This window comes from Mesoplodon bidens, assembly GCF_964165515.1.
Source record: "Mesoplodon bidens genome assembly, chromosome: 12".
Lineage (NCBI taxonomy): Eukaryota > Metazoa > Chordata > Mammalia > Artiodactyla > Ziphiidae > Mesoplodon > Mesoplodon bidens.
This window is the reverse complement of record NC_138168.1, coordinates 63563018-63588447: the sequence shown is the minus strand read 5'-3', so window position 1 is coordinate 63588447 and position 25430 is coordinate 63563018. Positions and strand designations below refer to the sequence as shown.

Genomic DNA, 25430 nt, shown 5'->3' with positions numbered 1-25430 from the left:
TATCTGCAAGACTGAATTAAAACATCATTTTTAAAGAGGAATGGGGACTTCCCTGGTGGTCCAGTGGTTAAGACTTTGCCTTCCAGTGCAGGGGGTGCGGGTTCGATCCCTGGTCGGGGAGTTAAGATCCCACATGCCTCACGGCCAAAAAACCAAAACATAAAACAGAAGCAGTATTGTGACAAATTCAATAAAAACTTTAAAAATGGTCCACATCAAAAAAAAATCTTAGAAAAAAAGAGGAAGGAAGAATGGAGCAGGAGATGGTCTGTTCTGGATGATATTTGGCCTCTTCTCTGTAGGAGGCGGATCAAATTGATCCCACAGGTCAGGTCAAACCCCTTTCCGGGAATATTTAGGCCTCATAAATATTCTTCACACAAATAAACCTACCTTAAAAAGGTATATTTTAAAAAATATTTTCAAATCAAAACATTGGTTATGCTAGTCAAAAAAGATTTTTAACAATATTGGAGATATAGGAATGACACCTTGATTTCTCTGGTTTATATCCCAAATCATGATTTTTTAAAAACTCCCTTAGGTTTTTTTTTTCCCTGACTTAACAGTCCTGCAGTATAAGTAGCAATAATAAAACATTATTTGTCAGTTCTTCCTTAAAAAGAAAATAAATTTTCTTTTTAAAATTAGGTTTTCAAACTATTTTACACCCACTAACTGGTTAATGTTTGTATCATGGTCTAAATTACCTAAAAGCCTTCACTCCCTAATGTCACTAGGGGTCATAGAATTAACCTACAATTTGAAAAACAAAATGTGATCATGGCAATTTTCTCTATAACTTTTTGCTGCTGTGAATTCTAAACACTGATTATATACTTGAGGAAGAGAGCAGATTACTCATTTTTTTCTAAGTTATTCCTTACAAGACACCAACTCTCATTTTATATCACATGAAGTTTAAATTTTCAACATGTTTAGTTTTCCTCTCCTAACATCTGAAAAGTGGAGCAAAAAATGGATTGACAATTACCATTCTGCCTAACAAGATTAACTGAGTGACTTTAAGTTGTGTCTGAGTGTATGTGTAGAGAGAGAGAGAGAAGAGAGTATAAAAGAGAAATACTATTTTAAAAAGATGACTTACTTTCTTCAATTTCATTCAAAAGTTCACTTCCCCTCTTCACCCTCACCATGACTTTTTAACATTAAATTTTTATATGTTCCATTGCCATTGAACCAATTTTAGTATATAGACACTCCTCAAGGAGCTCAGTAACCACATACAGTTTTAGAAACTTGTGTCAAGAAAAGCTCCAAATATTTGTAGCAAATCGATTTCCTGTGGGTTTTTGTTTATTTTATTTATAGTCAATAAAAATACTACCAATAGAGTTGTTTGATAAGAGATCTCAAAAAAATACATACCTGGCAGGGGAGGTGCCATGATCTCGAAGATAGTTTTCCCAGGGGGAGGTTTATCCATTGCCCTTTGTATGTGCTGACCCATGCGATTTCCCAAAGTGTGGGAAACTTGACTGCATAATTTGTAGCAGTTGGGGGACTGTGTTTATGGTTTCCCCAGAAAAACAAAGGGTGTAAAGAAGTTTCTAAGACGTGTAACAGTTTATGGTTATTAATAAATATTTAATATTATAAGAAATTCCTTCCTTTACAGTTGAGAGAAGATCCTGTTGTCTTTGCTTTTATGGAAGTTGAAAAACGTTTTCTCCCCCAGTTTCCTTCAAATAGGGAGAAAAAAAACACTGACTTCATAAAGTTACTCTAAAGATTAAATGTGACAATTCACATAACATGCCTGCATCACTTTAATAAATGTATTGGAATTATTGTGATGATCATTATCATTATTATGATTTTACTTCTAAGGCTATCAATACTTGGCTCTCCCCATATCCTCATTTTAACAGTTATTCTTTATTCTTTTGGTGTCTCAAGCTCACTGTTGGAATTAGTTTTACCAAATATTAACTTCCATAAACACATTGGAAGGTGAAGAGTAGAGATGAAGAGGGCGTGAATACAGGGAAATTCTCCTCAAGTGTAGGGCTCCCTAGAAATTACCCTCTGGTCATGCTCCTGTGTTCTCATTATTATGAATCGTTTTACTCCTAAGGCTAATTTTGTAATGGCCTGGGGTTTTGATAGGCTCTTTTTGGGCAAACTCTGCTGTAAGTGAGGTGATTGACCAGCAATTATCTGGTCAATTAACAGCGACAGTCAACCTAATTATTTGTTTTATTTGTTTAATTACCTAAAGAAAAAAAAGATGCCTTTTGAAGACCAAATTGTGTTTATGTAAGGCTAAGACGATTAATCTTTAATTTCTAAGTTAACTAATCTTTAATTTCTTTAACTTCTAATTTGGATATTTAAATGTGGAAATTTCCAAAGAACTGAGACTAGAGCTTAGATTTAAAAATGAAAAGAAATAAAATCTTGCAGCATAGGAAATAAACACACACATTTTTCCCTTTTTTTCTTTTTTTTTTTTGGTATGCGGGTCTCTCACTGTTGTGGCCTCTCCTGTTGTGGAGCACAGACTCCGGACGCGCAGGCTCAGAGGCCGTGGCTCACGGGCCCAGCTGCTCCACGGCATGTGGGATCTTCCCGGACTGGGGCACGAACCCGTGTCCCCTGCATCGGCAGGCGGACTCTCAACCACTGCGCCACCAGGGAAGCTCCATTTTTCCTTTTTTATTCAAGAATTGATTAGAGAGCTTCAAAATCTAGTTTAACACTCATTCCCAGACTATGTCTTATATTTGCCAGTTTCCACATGGAAAAATAATTGCTAATTATTCCAGTTTTGCATTTAAGGGAAACTCTTTTCATTATTTATTATGCTTAGTAATGATTGTAATGACTTTCATTATTTTTTATGTTTTAGGCTGCTTTGGGTCTTATTTGCGGCACGTGGGTCTTCGTTGAGGCATGCAGGATCTTTCGTTGCGGTGGCACCCAGGCTTCTCTTTAGCTGTGGCTCGCGGGCTCCAGGGCGCGTGAGCTCAGTAGTTGTGGTGCGCGGGCTTGGGATCTTAGTTCCCCTACCAGGGATGGAACCCGAGTCCCCTGCATTGGAAGGTGGATTCTTTACCACTGGACTACCAGGGAAGTTCCCCATTATGTTTTTTTTTTTTTTTTTTTTTTTGCGGTATGCGGGCCTCTCACTGTTGTGGCCTCTCCCGTTGCGGGGCACAGGCTCCGGACGCGCAGGCCCAGCGGCCATGGCTCACGGGCCCAGCCGCTCCGCGGCACATGGGATCCTCCCAGACCGGGGCACGAACCCGTATCCCCTGCATCGGCAGGCGGACTCTCAACCACTGCGCCACCAGGGAGGCCCCTCCCATTATGTTTTTTAATAATTACATTTTTATATTTCTAGTCTTTAATTATAGTATAGATTTCTTTAAATTTTTCCAAAACCTCATATGGAATTTTGGAATCAAGTAGTACTGAATCATCTCATTCATATTCAGTTTTTGAACTTGATGCTGGTTGCTTATTTTGACTAAGTATGTAGACTTTTCTTGAAATTGATGGTTATAGAAGCATAAGCCCATAGAAGCACAAGCATTTAAAATACCAAATCTACTGTATAACCAGAAGGGTAATATCTAGGGAGAATATTACTGTACTCACAATGACTTCTTTCTCCCAACATGTTTACAGGAGTTAAAATTTGGTAAACCAATACCAGTGGTGAACATGAGACATCCAAAAGAATAACTGTTAAGAGAAGGATGTGGGAAGAGGCAAACATTGTTAATTTTGTCAGGCAACCACCCTTCCTGCTTGTTTCTATTAAAAAATTGTAACTGGATAACAAGTCACTTCTCTCTAGGACTTGCTAGCTTCAGCTGCAAGATGAGAGTATGGACTGCAGGGTCCTTGAGGTTCCTTTTAAGGCAAGTCCTAGGATATTCCTAGGACTAACTCAGCACACTTTATCACCCCTCATTTCTCCTCCCATAATCACTGACAGCTTCAGTTGCTTCATTGCCATAGAAACTAAATTTAGAGAACATGGTTATTTTTCTTCATCTAAAGATCACTCTGATAAAGAGCACAATTCCGGGGTCTATTGCTCTCATCAACGCCCAAACAACTTTTTAAAAAGGCTTTACAAGACTATAGGCTGAGTGCTGGTATAAATCAATTTCTTCCCTACCACAGTATTGATACACATTGTAGTTAATTGTAAACGGAAATTCTAACAGATGGTCACTAGTGATAAAAAAAAAAAACAGTATTATTACTTTTTTCCTCTAAGAAAATTTTATTACTTTTTCTAGTTGAAACAGTTTGATTTCAGAGCACGGTTTATAGATAATACCAAAGTGCCGGTTTTGCACAGAGAAAGTGGTTTGTTTGTTGTTATCTTCATATGGAGGGATTTTCAATGCCAACTGGCACTTATTTTCAAAGTAGCCTCAAGAACTCAGTTAAGCCCATTTCAGTTTTTTAGTAATAAAAATAAATGCACTTCTTCATCCGTGCCACCATCATCATTGGTATCATGCATTATTAAAATAAGGAGTATAATAGTGGGCTAATAGCGGATCACGGCATCTTGCTCATGTGAAAAATATCAGCCCAGCTGAAAGTTTCATGATGATGACCTGGTAGCTTTAAAAATTACTTTTTTTTAGTGAATATGAGGTGAGAGCTAAGGAAAGTATGTAATCAAAAAAAAAAAAAAAAAAAAAAGAAAGAAACCAAAGTTCTATTTTTGGCTTTTCTGCCACTGACTCACAGGATTAACTTGAACCAGTGGCCAACTTTCGTCTACTAACTAAGCCTATCCACACAAGAGGCTTAGTTAACAGATGAAATGAGAAATGCTTCAGCTTCCCTATTTGAATGCTGGAGAACTGCTGAGATCACTTATATAAATATTTTTCTTTGAGCTCCCTAGAAGACAGGAACTTTATAAATATTTAGTTTTATTGTTGCACCTTAGGTACAAGTAGATGGGAAATTATTATACTCCCATATTTAAGTAAGAAATAACCTATTTCAGATAATCCTGGTTCATACCAAGGACTTGGCATTGGCTTGCTAGGGTCTCTTGAGCTTTCTTTTTTCCATCCTCCTCCGCCCTTGCAGTTGACAAACGTGGAAATATAAATAAACCTTCCATAGCAGCGAGGGTTCCAAGGTAAGGAAGCCCAGCATGGATGCAGACACGCTGGCTGATGGCAAGCTGTGTATCAGAATGGGTGAGCATTCAAAATACACATCACATTTAGAATTCCTGATTGAAAAGTGTGAAAAAATGATTCATTTTTTAAGAATGAGTAATTTGGTTGAATGTTCTGAACTCAAGAAGGACCTCACTGGATCTCTAGTTTTGTCTTTTCTTTCTTTTTTAGATACATGTGTAGAGAAGAAACCTAAAAAAATGTGATTGTAACCAGCAGGTTTAGAGTCACTCTGTTTATTTCAAGAGGAGTTTTACAAAAGTAATTCACCTGTTTCTTTGCAAATTCTTATTCAACAGGCTCTTCCTTCAAGGTTTTAATGGCACTAGGTTCTGGAATGATGTTCTTGGAATTCATACAAGTGTTAGTTTTGGATGGTGGAATTTCAGGTGATTTTTTAGTTTCCTTTCTTATTCTTTTTTGTTTTTTTTTTTCCTGCGGTACGCGGGCCTCTCACTGTTGTGGCCTCTCCCGTTGGAGAGCACAGGCTCTGGACGCGCAGGCTCAGCGTCCATGGCTCACGGGACCAGCTGCTCCGCAGCATGTGGGATCTTCCCGGACCGGGGCACGAACCCGCGTCCCCTGCATCGGCAGGCGGACCCTCAACCACTGCGCCACCAGGGAAGCCCCTCTTATTCATACTTTTTGCATTTCCTGATCTTTTGCTTTAAATAAGGAGCAAGTATCATTTTTACAAAAACAATAGTTAAAAAAGTAAATTTGAAACCTCTTGCCACTGATTTCATTCTCTTCTCGGCTCTATACCCTGAGTTTTTAATGGACCTGTGCTTTCTTCCTGCCTTCCTTACAGATTTAAGACAAGCAGTTGTACAGTAATTAATTTCCCAGTTGGGAAACTGCGACTTTATGCAACTGAGCGGGGAGATGGTATTGATCTAGGGAACTCAGGCAGCTTATAAAGCACACTTAGATAAAATTGTCTCCTTTATTTTCATTTACTGGGGTAATTCAAGCCAAGGCAGAATGGGTCTCTTGAGGATGAATTATGCTAATGATGTTCTGTTTGTTGACCTAATCTCAACATGATTATATTAGTTTTAGTAGTTCTTAAGCACTCAGGGTGTTTTGGATGCAATGCCAGTTACAGACAAGCAAAGGGCAATAACTTCACATTCAACATTCTGACTTTATGAAAGAATAAAGACCATTTAAGACTTTCTCTTTTGTGTATTCATGTATGGTCTCCTTTTATATTTTTGCCTCAATACCAGGGCAGAGCAGAACATTCAATCGTATCTGGGGGCCAAGCTTTCCCTCTACAGCCCATCTTTGTTAAGAGGATGCTTCCGGGAGGATCTGAAAATGCATCTATTTATTCTTCCTACAAGTATTTATTAAGCACTATTGCATGTTCATCCATATTCTAGGCAATGTGCTAGAACAAGGAACCAGAATCTGTTCCTGACTTAAAAGTCTCCTGGAGGAAAACAAGCATATGGACAGACACTGAAATGTTAGGGGTGCCATCATGAGGTCTGCACAGAACATTCCATAGCATGGGTACCACTGTGGAGGGGTCAATGCAATCTGACGGACATGTGGGAAGAAGGATCAGAAAATACTTCGAAGAATGGAGGGAAGAAAAGGCAAGTGTGGCAGAGTGTGAGCAATCTGAAAAGGCACAGTGATGGGAAACAGCAGGGCTCTCTTTTGAGGATTCTAGAGGCAGCTTTTATGTGTCCGGTTGGAAGGGGGTGAGTGACATGGCAGTGATGGAGGGTAAAGCTAGAACAGTAAACAGGGGTCAGATTCCAGATGTGAATTTGGGATTTATATAACAAACCCCAGGAAGCAGATGTAACCATGTATTCCAGGCTTCTCTATGCTAGGGATAAAAGTGGGGTCACAAAACAGGAAGTTTGCCTTTGATCACACTGGAGTAATATAACTCCCCTGAAATGCCTGTGCCTCACATGGTACCAAGACCCACTCTTCTTGGCCTCCATGTCCACCATTTTGGTCCTCTCTCTCCACATTCCCTTTCTCTTCCTGGCCAGAGCAACAGTAGTAGCCATGCCCCTGTGCTTGTAAAAATGCAGTTCTAAGGATGCGATTCTTAGTTTGCCGAAGTTGATGCTGCTGCTCTTGATGTCTGCCCAGGGAGTCCTGTAGCGGCTGGTAGTTCATACTCTCAATGCCTCAGTTCTTTAAAGGCTTCACAGGCTCTTTTATTTCTTGCCTTATCCCAAGGTTTCAACATTGCCCTACTCTGATGGTGGTCTGTTGTCATTGACTAAACCTGTAGACTTCAGTCCCCTCTCTCCTTGGGATGAGTCTCTTCTCAAGCAACTCCCTGAACTCCCTAGTAAACAGGTCCGCTGGAAGGTTGCTTTCCAGAATTAGTCAAATATGCCCGAATCTTTGGGAGAGCACAGTTTTGATGCATGGTGGCAACTCTGGAAAAGTTATGGGAAAAGCAAGGGCAAGAGAAAATAGGAGCAGGAAAAAACAGGCTGAAACATGACTCGCAGAGAGAATTAATATAAGCAGCTTGTGTGGAGCCTCCAAATCCAAAGTAAATAGTACATATTTGTAGTATTCTTCTTACCCATATTTTTAAAATCTGATATCCTCTCTTATTTTTATATTTTGTATTACTTGTATTTTATAAGCCACCTTAGAACTTTTTTGAAACATGGCAGAATATAAATAAATGAATAAATAAAGACGGTAATTTGCAGTTGCCACACGGAGTAATTAGCATTCTGAAGACAGGAGTGATGTGGTCAAAGGTAGAGACAAAAACACTTTTTGATAAACATGACTACGGCCAGAACTTGAAATAGCAGGAAACGAGGATATCAACTTAAAATCTAACTCCCAAATGATGATTCAACCCTGACCTATTTGCTGATGGCAGAGTGGTTTGGCAGAATTTGTCCCCTCAAGACCAAACCAAATCAAACAAAAACCAGTTAGAAGGAGGCAAGCCTTAAGGTGCTGACTCCTGCCATCAGGAACCAGGTCTCCCCAGACTCGATGAAAGGGTGAGAGAGATGCTCTGGACGAGGTGAACCGTGTTCCCGGTGGGGTAGAGGCATCGCTGTGTACAGTGGTTTCGGAAAATCGTCGGCAGCGAACACGGAAATATTAAGCGGTTAACCCTGGACGGGACTTTCTCTTACTTGCCCTCCAGCAAACCCAGGATAGTCCCTTTGATTACTCAGGTCCTCCCCTCCTCGGCTAAGCTAGACTTACCCTCTCTCGGCAATTCCTTATTCTCTCCCCTGGGATCCCCACCCCCTGGTCCCCAAGACGTGCTCACTCTCCCGCTCCTTTTCCCTCTGCCCTCGACTCCCTTGCCTAGGCTTCCACCTCCTCCTCTCTCCTTCCAGGACGTCCGTCGCTCCGCTCCTCACTGAATCCCACCTCGGGGACCAAAGCAGGGGCGCGGGGTGGCAGATGGATGGGCGGCAAGGGCGGGACGCAGCTGGAATCCGCGGGACCCGGGCCGACGGGCTGGCGGGCCGCCCGGGCCTGGGAGGGAGAGCGGGACGGTCCGGCCCCTCCCGGCGGGCGGGACGGGGGGCGGTGCCCAGCCGCCGGCTCTCGACCGCCGCTCGGCGTGCGCCCACCGCGTTCCAGGCGGCGGGAGCCCAGGTGCCGCCAGGAGGGACGCGCCCGAGGATGTGCCGCTGGCCGCTGCTCCTGCTGTGCGGCCTGCTCCCTGGCGCGGCGGCGGGGGGCTCGGGCCGGCCCTTCCCGCACCGCACCCTCCTCGACTCGGAGGGCAAGTACTGGCTGAGCTGGGGCCCGCGGGGCGGCCGGCTAGCCTTCCGCCTCGAGGTGCGCACCGCCGGCTACGTGGGCTTCGGCTTCTCGCCCACCGGGACCATGGCCGCGGCCGACATCGTCGTGGGCGGGGTGCTCCGCGGGCGGCCCTACCTCCAGGTAAGCGCGTCCCCTCCCGGAGCCGCCCCGCCGCGCCCCGGCCGCTCCCGATCCCGGGCCACCCGGCTTTCCCTCCGGCCGAGACTGGACGCCGTCGCGCCCCGCCGCCCCGCCGCCCCGCCGCCCCTGCCCGGCACCCGTTTGCCTTCGCCGTGCGCTCCTGTAGCCTCTGGCGCCCAGGTTTCGCCGCTGAGCACGGTGACCCCAGGCAGCTTGTCGTCTCTGAGCACTTTCCTGTCCCCAGCGCCCCACTTAATACATCCCCCAGGTACACACCTGCCACGCACCCCGCTTCATCCCTCACAGGAAAGGAGAGGGACCCCGGCTTTGGGGGCCTAACGGGACAGCTCTCAGGGTTGAAGAGACCAGAGAGCTGTATCATTTGCTGTCTTGCTATCGAGGGTCGGGGATCTCAGAACTTCCCACATCTCGGCTATTCTGAAGCCTCCTGGCTCGCGGGCCGGGTCAGCTACCTTACCCGAGAGATGAATGAAAGGTCCCCAAGAATCGCTAGGAGCTTGCTATTCTGAGAGCCGTTTAGGAAGCCGCGAAACCTACAAAACCTGGAGTCCCCAGGCAAAACCCCCTATTAAGTGGCAAAACTTTTCACTTACTTTAATAGCTAACAGAATCAATTTGACAGCTACCGTTTTGCTTTGAAAGAGCCCGAGTAGAGTCGTTGCCTGTTCACAGATGTTTTTATGAATAGGAAATTTTTTAAAAAAATTATGAGATGACCAGAATGATGAGGTAGGTAGGTTTTTCTGGACATCTTTGTCTGTTCGATCTTGACCGACATTTGAACACTTCTCCACGACGACATGACATCGTGGTAAACATAGGGTTGCTTATCAAAGTTCATCCAAAAATGCTGACCATTGCCAAAAGTCTCTTGATCCGGATGAAAACTAGTTGTTCTGGCATTGTGTTAAGGCTTTGATGATGTTAAAATCGATGTGCCCGATGGATTTCAAAGAGCATTTCTCAGTAATTTTATTTCTGACTTCTAAGTTTGATTTCCACAACGTTCTGCAATTGATTTTTAACGCTAATTTTGGCACTGGGTTTTTAACTCCGGCTAGAAATTTTAAAAAATGACAGCAATAAACACTTTAAAACCATTCTGTTGTCTATATTTTCATAAATTAGTCCTTTCCTCCCCAAAATAAGGACAACTCCAAGAAAGTAAAGTTATACGGGGATTACACTCTGCTGAAGTCATTGATGTATAAATTTTCTCCTTCTGGAGCATCTCAGACATTAAATTTGTAAACCAAGAATTTGACCCCAAACACAGGCCTCACTAGCTGAATAACTTAGCTCTCTTCCGATATGAAGTAGACAATACCTTATTTAAACACCTGTTGAGGCACATCTTTTTGTTTGTTTGTCTGTTTGGTTTTTTAGGGTGGGGAGAGTCAAATGCCCCTTAACTATCCTTGCATGTTTTCTTGAAGGGGACAAGTCTTACTATAGTGATATCATAAAACAGAGCATGTGTACTTTAAAAGATAACTTGATATTGTTTTCCCCAGAAGAGTAGCAGTTCTAGAAAGCCCATCCAATCTGATATCAAATGAAAGACTAAGAGTAGAATTTTGTTTCAACATGCCATAATGGGCACACCACAAACATAGGGTTTGTTAAACTACAGTATTTTCACACTGCTGGTGGTTCTTCATAAAGATTACATAAGAATTAATTAAGTGCTCTTTAGATGGGTTTTGAAACAGAGAACTTTTCTTAAAGTGATTACTGAACACATATCACTATGAAATAAGCCTTGGAAATGGATCCTTTCCCAATATATTTAATGAGCACGAAGTAGGACTTTCCCCTCTGTTTTTATTCCTAAGGAGATGAAATCTTTATTTTCATGTATAAAGGATCACCATTTTCTTAGCTGACTGACATCCTTTACTATTCCATGTTTTTAAGCATCCCATTCATTTTAGGACATATAATATACAATAAAAATTATGCTTATCAGTTAAGGAGAAAGAAAATTTATTAAAACCCTCTTTAATAAAATGAAAGACCCCAACCACTAAAAATAAAAAGAAATGTATCAGTTCCAGCTGGATCATCCAGGCTGGGTGATTCCATTTTCCAACTCTTGAAGTTGTATCTTCCCCCTAGAAACTATTGATTTGAGATTCTTCATGCAGTGGTGTGATAAGGGTATCCTCAGCAACTATACCAAAAGGTAAATAGGGTTGTTAAACATTGTGTATGTGATTCCACTAGTAGACTGAATTTTGTGTAATTTTACTCCCCAAAAGAACAAATTTTGCATGAAACAATACAGCAAAAAGCATTGGCTTCTGGGGCACGATGTAGGATGGCATCAGAGTGTATGATAACAACCTAAGTTGACATCCTAGTCACCTCCCCTTGTGGCTATTTTCCATATATTTTATTTCATCCTTTCTTATTTAATTTAAAAAAACTTGACCTTTACATATTTTTATTCTTTTATTATTATGACTTTTAATAATGATGATTATTAAATTCAGTTTATTATTAAACTGATGATCTTAAACTCTTCTTTTCAGTAGAATGTCAACTCCTGGATAACTATATAAGAATAAATCCTAACCAACCAGGCAGAGAACTGTCATTGAAACAGATGTCATAAACCCAAATTCATGTAGAGGTCAAGCAGCAAATGTAAAAGAGTGACAAGTCTTGAGTGGAACAGGCAGGATTGTAATGCAGCAGAGTAGAGGGGAGAGAAGAAACCCGAGATTTTGCATGTGAATTACTGTTATGTAGGAATGCAAATCGAGTATTGCCAGATCTTCCATTTGTTTTTGTTTTTTTGAGAGAAGAAAGTTTTTTTAAAATTTATTTATTTAACTTATTTATTCTTGGCTGTGTTGGGTCTTCACTGCTGCGTGTGGACTTTCTCTAGTTGCGGTGAGCAGGGGCTGCTCTTCCTTGAGGTGCGCAGGCTTCTTATTGCGGTGGCTTCTCTTGTTGCGGAACACGGGCTCTAGGCGCGCGGGCTTCAGTAGTTGTAGCATGCAGGCTCAGTAGTTGTGGCTCACGGGCTCTAGAGCGCAGCCTCAGTAGTTGTGGCGCACGGGCTTAGCTGCTCCGTGGCATGTGGGATCTTCCCGGACCACAGCTCGAACCTGTGTCCCCTGCATTGGCAGGCAGATTCTTAACCCCTGCACCACCAGGGAAGTTCCAAGAGAAGAAAGATTTTTAGTTTGTGTGTGTGTGTAAGTAAAACCTTCTGATTAGTAAATAGCAGCCACAATTCAAAGTTGTACAAAGCACCCTGTAGTGCACATATACATACACAATTTCAGTTGAGGTATATCCCATGGACATCTTCATCTGGGGCCAAGAGGAAAAAAAGCTAAAGTTAATAAAGAATCAACCCAAATTATGAAAATCCAGAAAAGACAGAGAGGCAGGTCCCATTTCTCTTCAGGCCAGATTTATTCTGTGTCAAGAAACATCCAGTGTCAGAGGAGACCTTGCCCCTTCTTTTGGTTGTCTGTCATTGTGTAACAAAGCACCCCATAACACAGTGGCTTATTTTGCTCACAAAGCTACAATTTGAGCAGGACTTAGTGGTGACAGGTCTTCTTTGCTCCACGTGGTGTCAGCTCCAAGGTGAGTGCTTGAGTCATCTGGAGGCTCTCTCACTGGTTTGTCTGACTGGCAATTGATGCCGGCTATTGGCTGGACCTCCACTGGTACTGTGGCGGGAACGTGGCCTCTCCGTGTAGCTGCCTGGCTTCCTCCCAGCAGAGTGGCTGGGTCCCAAGAGTGGACATCTTGAGAGGCCCAGGTGGAAAGTGGATGGCCCTTTATAATTTAGCCATGGAATCATGGACTGTGTCTTCTGCTGTAGTCAGAGTCCCACTGGATTGAAGAGAGAATGTAGACGCCATCTCAACATCATGCTGTGAGGAGGTCACGTGGGAGGGGAAGATATTAGTGTGGCCATCTTCGGAAAATCCATGCAACCTCACCCATCATCACCAACGTGCCCGTTCCCTTCCACCACCCCTTCTGAGTACCTGTCACCATGTAGTCACTCTCTCAAGACACTGCTCGGTTTGGGAGGCAAGTGCTTACTTTTTCACCTCTTTCCTTCCCTCCCCCCACCCCCACACACGCGCGCGCGCGCGTGTGCGTTGCTCACAAGAAGTTAGTGAATGGTTAGTCCTCCTAGTCCCCATTCCTTCCACCCCTCCCCCCAGTAAAAGATTTCTAAACCTCCACAAACCCACATTTTTCAGTGGTTGCCGATCACTAATTCAGGGCTGGACCCAATGAGACTATCTCCGGAGGGCAGCGCGACATTTGCTTGTAGAGTTGTGGAGTGAAAAATCAGATTTTGATTTCCTTGCCTCAAGGCAGTATACTGGCTTGGACATCCTTAAAACCACACCCAGAGATGAGGTATTGTGGAAATTTGCCCTGCCCGTTTTGTAACCCTCTGACCCTGTCTGGAGATATTTCTTCAGATGGTGTATAACCAGGTACCATCAAAATGGGAAAGAAAAGAGAGAAACGTGATTGTGAAGTAAAGCCTGTCCCAGTGTACCCTGTCGGGTAAGTTGTTCTGGATCGGGTTACACTTGGGGACACGTTACCCCTGGGATGCTGCTGAGGTTAGTTTCGAGACAGTGTGTTTCACAGAACGGCCAGGGGTGGGGGTGGGAAGCGGTCTTTCCTCTTGTTTCGGCTTTGGAAAGCCTCACTATTTTGTCTCAATGAATTAACTCAGTTCTCACTTCCCTGATGCACTCAGATTCGTGTCCTTTCCTTGTACTTTGCCCCTTTTTGACACAGAGCGATCCCACCCCGACCCAAGCCACTTAGCAACTGTGAGTCCCCATTTGGGGGAAGTAATCCGGGTTGATGAATGCCTAGTTTGTGTGAGTTGGAGAAGAGGGCAGCATTGTCAGATGTGCCTGTTGAATTTGCACAAAAATGGATTCACTCTTCCTTTGGGGGTATAAATCGCTGGGGAATGGAGGCTGAAACCTAAGTCATCATTTGTTACAGCCTTGCTGGTTGGCCATCGCTAGGACTGAAACTTTTCTGTGATGAGAAGGAAGTCTTCAGCAGCGGGGTAATTGCTGCAGGGCTGCTCCCTGAGGAAATGCTTGGAAATTATGCTGTGATTTGAAATCACAGAAAACAGTGAGCATTCTTTGTGGTTAACGATGTGCTTCTTTTAAGTGCACCGGGGCCAAGGGCAACAAAGAAATGTTTGGAAAGCAAATTGAAAAGCTGTAAGGGAAAGGAGAAGAGAGTGTGCAACCCTGACACAGCTCAGCCGGGGCTTTGTTAAGAGATATTTATAAATCTTCAGATTATGTCCTCCCCCCCCATCAATTTCCAGATGATGAAATTTCCAAAGCTTCATGCTTTGTGCATTAGTAATAAGTCCACATGCACCAATGTAAGCTGGAACAGAAACACACCAGGATAGTCTTCAGCTGTGTGGTTCTCCTTGGAAGAGCAGATGATTTCATAGCGCCAGCCTGAGGAAAGGGCAGAGTAAGGGCCAAGAGAAGAGTGCACCTGAATTGACCATCAAGGTTTAAGACTTCAGGCAACCAACAGCCTATTTCTGGATTCTTGGAAGGAGAGGCAAGAGTCCACGTCAAAGAAAGTGAACGGTGGCTTATCGATTCATCATTTGTAATAGAGCCCTATTAAAATAAAGGTGCTGGCAAAAGGAATGAATTCATTATATATCATGTTTCTGGCAATGTTTGATCCATACGTAAAAACAAAAACAAACAAAAAAACACCTCTGCCTATGGATGCCTCACAATGATGTTTATTGTAACTTTTAAAAAATAATTAGTACAGAACTTTTAAAGAGAGAATATTTCTCCAGGAAACCTCTTCCCAATCTATGTCTTTTTAACCTGTTAAATTTTAAAATAGACTGGGGAAAAAGCTTCACATTAGGACAACATACAGCACACACATAAGCAGAGAATTCTACAAAAATAAAAATAACTTCAAATATATCACTTTTTGTTAACTGTAAAAATGGGATTATATATGAGTGCTGTGCACATAATGTATAGACCAAATTTAATTTACTACTGAGGTCTTTTGTAGTCATCTAATGTAGCCAAAAACTATGAGAAAATCTTTAAACAATGTTTGCTTTTACAAGTTAAATGTTGATGTTTTGGACATTTACTTGCTGCTGGTAAGAGCTCAGAGTTCAGTTGATTCCCCTTAAATTTCCTAAACCACCCCCGCCCCAATTTTACGGTTAAGAAACTAGGCCTTCACAGCAGTGAGAGGCCCGCGTACTGCAAAAAAAAAAAAAAAAGAAACTAAGCCTTAGGTACCTATTAAACGACTTGTTGGAGGCCATACAGATCAGTAGCCTGGATTCATTTCCTCTCAGTCCTGGTTTGGTGGTCTTTCTTCTCCTATAAGCAACTGGTAGCTTACATAAAAACATGTTAACAGTTTTCTTCCTCAACAGTGAAAAAACATGTTAATAAAATGCATTTTTAAAAAGTGATAAAATCATAGTATCTCTCTTACTACTTTTGTTGTACTATGAATGTCATAGATATACATATCTATGATGTGATTTTTCATTCATGGAGTTCTTCGGGTTTTTTTTTGGCTGTGTAGGGTCTTAGTTGCAGCATGCGGGGTCCTCGTTGAGGTGTGTGGGATCTTTCATTGTGGTAGCGGGCTTCTCTCTAGTTGTGACATGCGGGTTTTCTCTTCTCTAGTTGTGGTGCACAGGCTCCAGGCGCGTGGGCTCTGTAGTTGGTGGCACGTGGGCTCTAGTTGAGGCGCGTAAGCTAAGTAGTTGTGGTGCACGGGCTTAGTTGGCCCACAGCGTGTGGGATATTAGTTCCCTGACCAGGGATCGAACCCTCGTCCCCTGCACTGGAAGGCGGATTCTCTACCACTGGACCACCAGGGAAGTCCCTCATGGAGTTCTTAATATATGCCATACACTATGATAAGTCCTTAAAGTGTGTTATCTCATGTAATTCTCACAATAGCCCTATAAGGTCAATATCTTATTTCTCCCATTTTGTAGATGTATAAACCTGAGGCTCCAGACCACACAGCATGAGAATCATTTGGGACTCTCATATGACTGTTTTAGTAAAGTACTCACCGATAGGCAGAGAATGTTAGAATGTTCATTCATTCACTTGACCAATACTTATTGAAGGTTTATTGAACAGTTTTAGATGCTGGGGATATAGCATTTAGTGAGAGGAAGTCAGTGGTATCGGGGGGCTCACATTTTGATGGGGGATAAACAAACAAGCAACAAAAATATCAGAAAGTGGTAACTGCTGTGCAGAGAATTAAAATAGGGTGATATGATAAGGAGCACCAGTGTGGCTGTTTTAGATTGGAATGCTTATAATCAAAACACGAAGGAAAACAAATATCCCAAGTTTTAAAAGTTGTCTTTCAAGATTAACCATAGTGTTTACAATTCAAAATATCATATACTATGAAGAAGATTATCTGGCATGGGCATCAAAGGACTCAGTAGACCTTGAATATAGGAGACTGCCTACCTGGAGGAAATATAATTAATGTGTCTGAACCACATGAGCTCTCTTTTCTATTTCTGTGGCATTGTTACACAGATGTTTAGCAAGCTCAACTAGAGTCTTTCAGGCTTTGATCTAGAGACTCGGTGATTTTATTTTATTTTATTTTATTTTATTTTTTTTGCGGTACGCGGGCCTCTCACTGTTGTGGCCTCTCCCGTTGCGGAGCACAGGCTCCGGACGCGCAGGCTCAGCGGCCACGGCTCACAGGCCCAGCCGCTCCGCGGCATGTGGGATCTTCCCGGACCGGGGCACGAACCCGCGTCCCCTGCATTGTCAGGTGGACTCTCAACCACTGCTCCACCAGAGAAGCCCAGACTTGGTGATTTTATAGGAGTTTCTCTCTTAATACTAGGTATGAATGTTCTTCTCTTGTACTCTGTGTTCTTTCTCATCTTCAATAATATGAGAGAGCTAAAGGACTTTGAGAACTAGAGCAACAAAACCACATGCGTCTGGGGAAGATTTCCATCTTTCAGGCAATTTTTAGACTAAAACTTGGAAGTCTCAGTTTCTTAGATGCAACTAAATTGCTACCATTTTTCCCCCTGCAAACTTCATGCACGGAAACCCACTCATACAAGGAAGCTCTTGGTAGATGAAACCATGTAGAAGCAAGGCCTCTGGTACTTTGGACATCCAGATCCCTTTGGGCAGGGCCAAGATGGATCTGTGCTACGGTGGATTGGAATCCAGTGGTGAGCAGGCAGAGCTAATGGAAGACTGAGAACTGGGAAAGATACTTCCTACGTCAGAAATTCCCAAATTTGTACATTAGAATCACTTGGGCATCTTTTAAAACTTTCACTGTCCAGGCAACCCCCATCCCTCCTTAATACCCATTAAATCACAATCTCTGGGGGTGGGGGGTGGACACAGGCATTAATATATTTTAAAGTTTCTTAATTGACTCTGTGAAGACAATTCTGAAATGTGCAGACAAGTTCGGAAACTACAGACCTTATGTGGTTAGGCTCTTTGATCAGAATCAGGTGACTCCTGTGTGGTCCACCTATAGAAGCTTGGAAGATTCCAGGCGCTGGGCATGGGGACGCATAGCAGGATTCTGGACAAAGCAATTAAGACTGACCACTTGATGTTTGAAGCCAAGGGCAAACATATGCTTAGATATTTAAGATTATTTTGTAAAGTAGAAAAATAAAGTGGGTTTTTCTAGAATTGAAACACTTCTGAAATGTTCAACAAATTTGGTGATACTTCTAAGTATTTTCTCAAAAGTACACGTTGAAACGAGAGCAGCAATGGAAGAACTGTGGGTAGTGGTGTATTTTAAAACATGCTGAGCCAGAAATCTCCCTCCTCCTCATAGCCCTCTACCATTCCTACACACCTTTTGTCAGTCGGTACTAGCTGCTGTATTTCCAAGCAACAGGAATATCTGCCCACACAGAGTCTAAAATTCATAAGTTATATATGGCCACAGGGCATTAAAGGAATATTAATAAATGAAAGTCTTAGATAATTTCTCAGCCTGTTCAAGAGGCGTGTTCTGCTCTAAAATCTTTTTTTAGAATTACCAGTGACAAAATGGACTCCCTTTGTATTTGGAAAAATTCGGAAGTGTCTTTCTAGTTATGTAAATAGATGTTCCTTTCCCTCCCTCCTTCATTTTCCAAAGTTACTAATAAGAAGTGAAATGCCCTAAAGCTATAGTTGCAGTAGGGAGAAGGAGGAAAAGAAGCAGGAGTAGTGGATAATTAGTGTTTTATTAGGGTGTGGATGCAACATTCACAGGTCGATGAGTATGTCAGTGCTGCCACAGTCTTCCTGAGGGACCAGGAAAGAGTCCATGTGCCTGGCGGGTCTTCAAGAAATACCTGCTGACCAGCTAAAAGCAGGAAGCTCTGCTCTGAATCCCAGCACTGCTTGCTACTTACTCCTTGTGTGGCCCTTGGCAAACTCCTTAACGTCTCTAAAGTGACAGTTCCCTTTATGAAGAAGGGAATTATATCTAATGCATGGGGTTTTTGTGAGGATTAAATGAAATAGGCATGTAAAGCTCTTAGCAGAGTATGTGGCACATTAAAAGTACTCAGTAAAGACAAGGTATTATTATAATGAATCGTTTAGTGAAATATCAGAAATGTCAGATGATTACATGGAGAGAAATGTCCCAGATTTTCAACTTGGGGAAAAATATCTACTGAAGGAATAGATGGGGGAGATTCATAGTAATTTTTGAGGAAATTCAAAGACAAACTTTAAGCAACTGATTTGTGAATGCTTGGCCCTAAGCAATTGGTTTGTGACTAGAGGTCAGCATGGTTTCAGTAAACACAGGTTATACTCACAAGACTGCATTTGCTTTTGCATTTGATTTGCTGAACCAACCTGTAGTTGTGGTAATAAATCAATGGTGTGTCTGAATGATTCTAAAGTAATTGGCAGGTCTCTTAGGATGTCACAACATGTTTATAACAGACTGCCTACTTTAGTCCACAGAATAAGGACTCAAAAGATAGTGATATATTAAAATAATGGAAGGAAACTAAAAGTTAAAAATTCACTGAGAATACAAATAAGGTTAAACACTTGGTTTAAAGATTAGTTGTGTATGTACAAAATGTGTAAAATTGGACTTAAATGGAATTCATATGAAAAAGGTCTAAATATTTGTTCTTCTTAAGCTCAAAAGATGTGCTTGTTGAACACAAATATGCAATATTAGCCTATAAATTCTATGTTTACATCAAGTGAAGTAATACTGACATTGTAATCTGTACTAGGCTAACCATAACAGAAGATACCTTCTTGAATAACTTCTTTAAAGGATGTGTGGGTGAACTGGATCATTCTAAAGGAGAATTACAAGGATGATTGAATCTCTGGAAATTGGGGTACTTGAGTAATGGGAGACCACTGGCAATGTTTGCTTGGAAAAAGAACAATTAGAAAAGACATGATCATTGCCTTTGAAATAGTGGACAGTCTTCCTCAAGAAATATGGATTAGATGCTACCTATTAGGTTCCAGAAGGAAGAAGAAAGACCCAATTAGTATACTCTATTTTAGGTTAGTATAAGAAATACATTTCTGACCATCAGAGGTATTAAAATTGAATGAGTTGCCTTGTAAGATTGTAAACTCATGAGCTTTGTCACTTGGAGGTATTGAATACTGTGTGATCCTCTCTTAAAAACATTTTTGAGAGAAATCCTCTTGATGGGAGCTAGGATTAGGTATCCTTCAGGCTGTCTTCCAACTTGAGTGTGATGCTGAAAGGAAATTTACTCCACAATCTTGCTTTTAGGTTATTCTAGAAATTAACAGAAGGGGAGACATTAGCAACTATGAAACTGTCTATTTTTTTTTTTTTTTTTTTTTTCGGTACGCGGGCCTCTCACTGTTGTGGCCTCTCCCGTTGCGGAGCACAGGCTCTGGACGCACAGGCTCAGCGGCCATGGCTCATGGGCCCATGCACTCCGCGGCATGTGGGATCTTCCCGGACTGGGGCACGAACCCGTGTCCCCTGCATTAGCAGGCGGACTCTCAACCACTGCGCCACCAGGGAAGCCCGATGTTGTTTTTTAACCTGCCTCAAGAAGTCCTGCTGTCTCTGTGGATAGGTGTTCATTGAATCTTTACATTAGTTGTGAGAGTATTTCATTTCTTTACCTACTATATATTTCAGTATATTTGAATTATATTAGTGAATATATGTTAATCCTATATAGTGAATATGTATTAGTTTTGAAACCAAAAAAATGAAAAAAAGAATGTCTTATGACTTGTATATACTCAAAAGAATTTGGAGGGCTTCAGGAGCCTTTATATTCAAGGCTGAATATAAAGTCGGTAAGTTTCGGAAGCTTGGTTGATGCATTTTTTTGATCTAAGAACAGTCTACATATTCTCTGCCTCCTGACCTTCTCACCTGGATGTCTAGGTAGCATCTTAAATCTACTTCTTCCCCAGCCTTCCCCATCTCAGTAAACGGCACCTCTGGGTACCTCCAGTCAAAAATTAGGGGTCATCCTTGTTTCTTCTCCTTCCTTCTTCCCACATATAAAACCCACCTCTTCAGATTCTATTGACTCTTCCTCCAAATCAAATCTAAAACCTGCCCACGTCCCTTCAGTTTTACTACTACCACTCAAGCTTGAACCCCTGGGACCACTGTGTGACTCCTGTCTTCTGACCATGGCTCTTCTTTTTTCTTCTCTTCATTCTCCACACGGTAGCCACAGTAATACACACACACACACAGACACACACACACACACACACACACACGTATATATATATTTTCATGTCAATCAGAATATGTCACTTTCTGCTTCAGGCTCAAATAACTTCTGTATAAGTTTAGTATTAAATCTGAACTTCCTATACTGACCCATAAGGCGTTCACAGAATCTGGGGCCTCATGTGATCCCTGTTGACCTCATTTTTCTGTTCCGGGCACTACAGTTCAGTCACCCTGGTGTTTTTCTTTTCGTTTTTTTTTTTTTTTTTGCAGTACTCAGGCCTCTCACTGTTGTGGCCTCTCCCGTTGCGGAGCACAGGCTCCGGACGCGCAGGCTCAGCGGCCATGGCTCACGGGCCCAGCCGCTCCGCGGCATGTGGGATCTTCCCGGACCAGGGCACAAACCCACGTCCCCTGTATCTGCAGGCGGACTCTCAACCACTGCGCCACCAGGGAAGCCCAGTCACCCTGGCTTTTATTTGCTTCACTAAACTGGATAAACCTCGCCTCGCCCCCTTCTAGGTCCTTTCCAATAGCTGCTCTCTCTTCCTGGACCTACTTCCTCCTCACTTTCCATGGCTGGCTCCTAACTGTAGTTTATTTCTCAAAGTAAGTCTCAGTGTCTCAGTGGTGACGTTTCTGATCCCTCAACCCAAAGGCTTTCCAATCTGTGTCTAGAATCTCTGTCTTATTTTCCTATAAGCACTTATCAAAATATTTTTGGTTATATTGTTATTTAAATTTAAAAAAATTGTCTGCTTATCCTGCAACTCCACTCTCAGTTCGATTATAATAAGGACTTGGTCTTATACTGTCTATACTGTACAATCGTGTGCTCTCAGCCCTACAACAGGGATAAGGAATAGTAGCCATGCAATAAAATATGTGTTGGAAAAAAGGAGAAGAAGAAGGAAGGGAGGAAGGGATGGAGGAGGGAAGCCAGGAAGGCAGGGGCCTTCTCTTCAAAATTGGTTCCTTTCATAAACTGGTCATGGAAAATTAAGAGAAGTCATCTAAATTTTTTTAAAAATTAGAATGATGGAATACGGTGAAAGTAAAGGAACGTCTTATGTCAATGGTAAGATTTGGAATTGTTTTTTCCATTGAAGCCTATTGTTAGAGATGGAGTCAAAGTTTTCATTTTACACTTTATCTGATAATTCTATAATTATAGCAAAGTCTTAAATGACCTATATGAAAACTAAAATGAGATGATTGGCTGTGGGAGAAAATTCAGGATGTGTATTTCCAGAAGGTGGCACTTAAAGGACAAACAGATTGCTCAGGTGGGCCCCTCATGGAACGCAAGCCAATAGGGCTCACATTTAGGCGTTCCGGCAGCCATTTAACAGATCCCTTCTTAGAGCTAGAGAGTTTCAGTTTTATCTGAAGTGGTTTCTGGAAGGCATGCCCCTTCTGTTTTGACATTCCTCTCAAATTTCCAAGATTAGCGAAGAAATAACTTATTAAAATCAGCTATATTATACTGAAGTCTGAAGATTATGTTTATATAGTTTGTTTATACGGTTTTTTTTTGTTTAGTTTGTTTTTACGGTTTTTATAGGATCAAAGATTCTCTTGAACACAAAAATATCTATTATTATACTATCAATATTATTAAACTACCATAACACTTATTATAGAAATGGATATTACAAACAGGAATGTTTGAAGTAACAAGGCTTTTGTGATTTAGAAAAAGAAGAAAAACTACAAGCACCTGTTGAAGAAAATGATGACAGATGGTAACATTTTTCTCAAGGTTCCCTCTGCAGCTGTGCTTACATTCACTTCCCCAGGCTGAACTGGGGTTTATTCATATCTTTTATTACACCCATAAGAGTTTTCACTTCATCCTGTTTAACACAACACCGGTCAAAGCTCTTTTCTCTTAACAGAAATTTTATTCAAGAGAGAAAAAAAAGACTGACAATGAGTGAGAACCAATTTCACATCTGTGTAATCATGTTTTTTAACGAGAGGTCGTAGCAATCTTGTGGATTATCAAAGCTAGTGTTTTTGGTTTGTTATCTTAGTTTGAAGGTGGCAGTCAGTACTCTGGCTACCATGCGAAATGCTAATGCCAACTTCTGCTGATGCTGTCTTTACTATCGCCACAGCATTTTGAAACCTCAGTAATACACTTTATCATTTATTTCAAAGCATAACATGTTCAAAGGCAAAATATCCTGTGAGAATATGCTTCAGAAGTAATATTTTATTTATTTTGAATTTTATTTACTTATTTATTTATTTATACCGCAGGTTCTTATCCATTTTATACACATCAGTGTATACATGTCAATCCCAATCTCCCAGTTCATCCCACCACCACCACCACCCCAACTTTCCCCCGTGGTGTCCATACGTTTGTTCTCTACATCTATGTCTCTATTTCTGCTTTGCAAACCGGTTCATCTAGAAGTAATATTTTTATGACACAACTGCAGGTTAATTTTATTACCAGAGTCTAATTATCAACTCAATTTTCAAAGGTAACAGCTAATATTTTATATTTAAAAAGTATAAACAAGGTTAATACATGATTTTATCCTTAAAAAGTATAAACAAGGTTAATCCGCAATAAAAACAAAAAATACCTCAATGACAATTCATATTGAAGCTGATATTTATGCAGATATTTGAGTTAGAATATGATTGAAATCCACATAAAACCATTTATCTAGGGAAATATTACTTCACATTTCACTTTATAGAACATTAAAGAGGAATAAGTACAAAGAAGAATGACTTCTGCATGCCAGCTTTTATATTTACACAATTAAAACATCTACATATTTTTATTCTTAAATGCTTACAAAATCTCTATAGGATCATGATTCTCTGAATCCTCCTCAGCCCTCTTGCCCTCATAAAGTCAATTTTTAATGATACTTAATCGAAACCTACTTTTATTTATCAGCATTTTATGTTACATTTATAATTTATAAATATATTTAATACATATACAATGAGATTTTTATAATGGCTGTTATTTTTATAATCAGACCATGACAGTGAGAGTACACTGTGATCAATATTTCTATTTTTATTTTATAAGTCCTGGAATATCAAACACTACAGCAACGTGGCTGAGGAATGGCCTTCATCATGGATGTACAGCAAAGCTGCATCTGGCCCCATTTGCTAAATGGGATGGGGAGTGGGAGAGAGGGGCACCATTTTGTTCGAATTCTAAAGGTGAAAATCTGATAGTAAAACTGATCTGGAAAATTTCCTTAAATAGCCCATAAGTACCATACTGTATGGTTTTGTGAATATAAATTTCTAGGTGATGTTATCAGTATTCAAATTATTAATTGGTCAATGTTTTGCTGTTAATTTCATTCTCCATTTTTTTTCCCCTAGAAGATGATAGTACAAAATAAGTATTCCATTTAATTATCCCCTTGTATAACATTTATCTCTTTGTCAGACTGTCAGGAAACCCTTAAACTCACTAAATATACTTTTTTTTGGTTTGGCCAATCCTCAGGATAAATTCTTAAGATTGTTCTCTGAGTGACTCGCTTTCTTTCCTCCTTCCTTCTTCCTTTTTTTGCCCCTCCCGTCTCCCCTTCCTCCCAGGGAGAATAATTGAATGATAAGAAATTTGAGACCCAGATTTTTTTTTTGCCTTTTTCTCTCCTCTTGCCTCATTTAATTTTGCTTTTAAGGTTTGCCAATATGCCATTTCTTACGGTATAATATTGACACCATCAATCCTGTGTTTGATTGTAGTTCATGTATCTTCTTAATACAGGCTGAAGGAAGAAAGTAGGTGCTACTGCGGGATATTTTGCTCCCACCAAGTTAAACTGTTCCTTTACCACAAAGATGTGAATATCGGAGGATAGGTTATGGGTCCTTATCTTTTAGTTTCAAGATTATCCCCTCATTTAGATTTAGCAAGAGGAAAGGCAGGATTCGTCTTTCAAAATTGCACATACTTAATGAGGCTCTGTAATATGCAAGTCTCTCCATTAGGCACTGAGGATATAAATTAACATCAGAAAACGTTCTAAAATAGGGTTTCTCTTTCTCAGATATGTTTTTTAAAAAAATTTCTTTAAAATAGGTAGGGAATACCATCCTAGTGTAAAAGGATTTCAAAGAGCTGTTGCATGTATAAACTCTTTTTCTAAATGTTGATGTCAGTTTCATAAGATTCATGTCCATTTAGGGGCTAAAAGGTCATAACAGCGTTCCCAAATTTCAGTGCCAGATGTGTCTGCATCACACGTCATGCAGACCCAAACTCATTCTAGCATCTGGTTAAACACCTTCCACACCAGGTCTTAACCATATGTAAATATAATTGAGAGCAAATGGGAAAATAATCTACTGTTCCCTTTTTTTGTTCCATTTACAATGTAAACAACTTTTCTAAAGGTATACATTTATAACTGGATTAACAGGACTAGCTGTCTATTTCTAGGCAACTACCACTGGTTGAGAAGATAATGCTTTGTCTAGAATATATTATATGCAACACGGGAATGGGAATAGAGGAATAAAAATTCAGAGAGGGAA

The 25430-nt window shown here is 41.1% G+C and overlaps 1 protein-coding gene across 3 annotated transcripts in view; it reads left to right on the top strand.

Moving 5' to 3' along the window:
* The first annotated feature begins 8736 nt into the window (after window positions 1-8736).
* The window catches only part of MOXD1 (monooxygenase DBH like 1), an 87463-nt gene continuing 70769 nt past the window's right edge, over window positions 8737-25430 (top strand). For 2 of the 3 annotated variants that reach the window (XM_081250944.1, XM_081250943.1), the window contains exon 1: window positions 8737-9098. In XM_081250944.1, the coding sequence (XP_081107070.1) occupies window positions 8835-9098 (264 nt within the window). In that variant the 5' untranslated portion in view covers window positions 8737-8834. Of the gene's footprint in view, window positions 9099-13560; window positions 13674-25430 lie in introns of those variants that run through there. The other variant, XM_081250945.1, reaches the window with a different exon arrangement.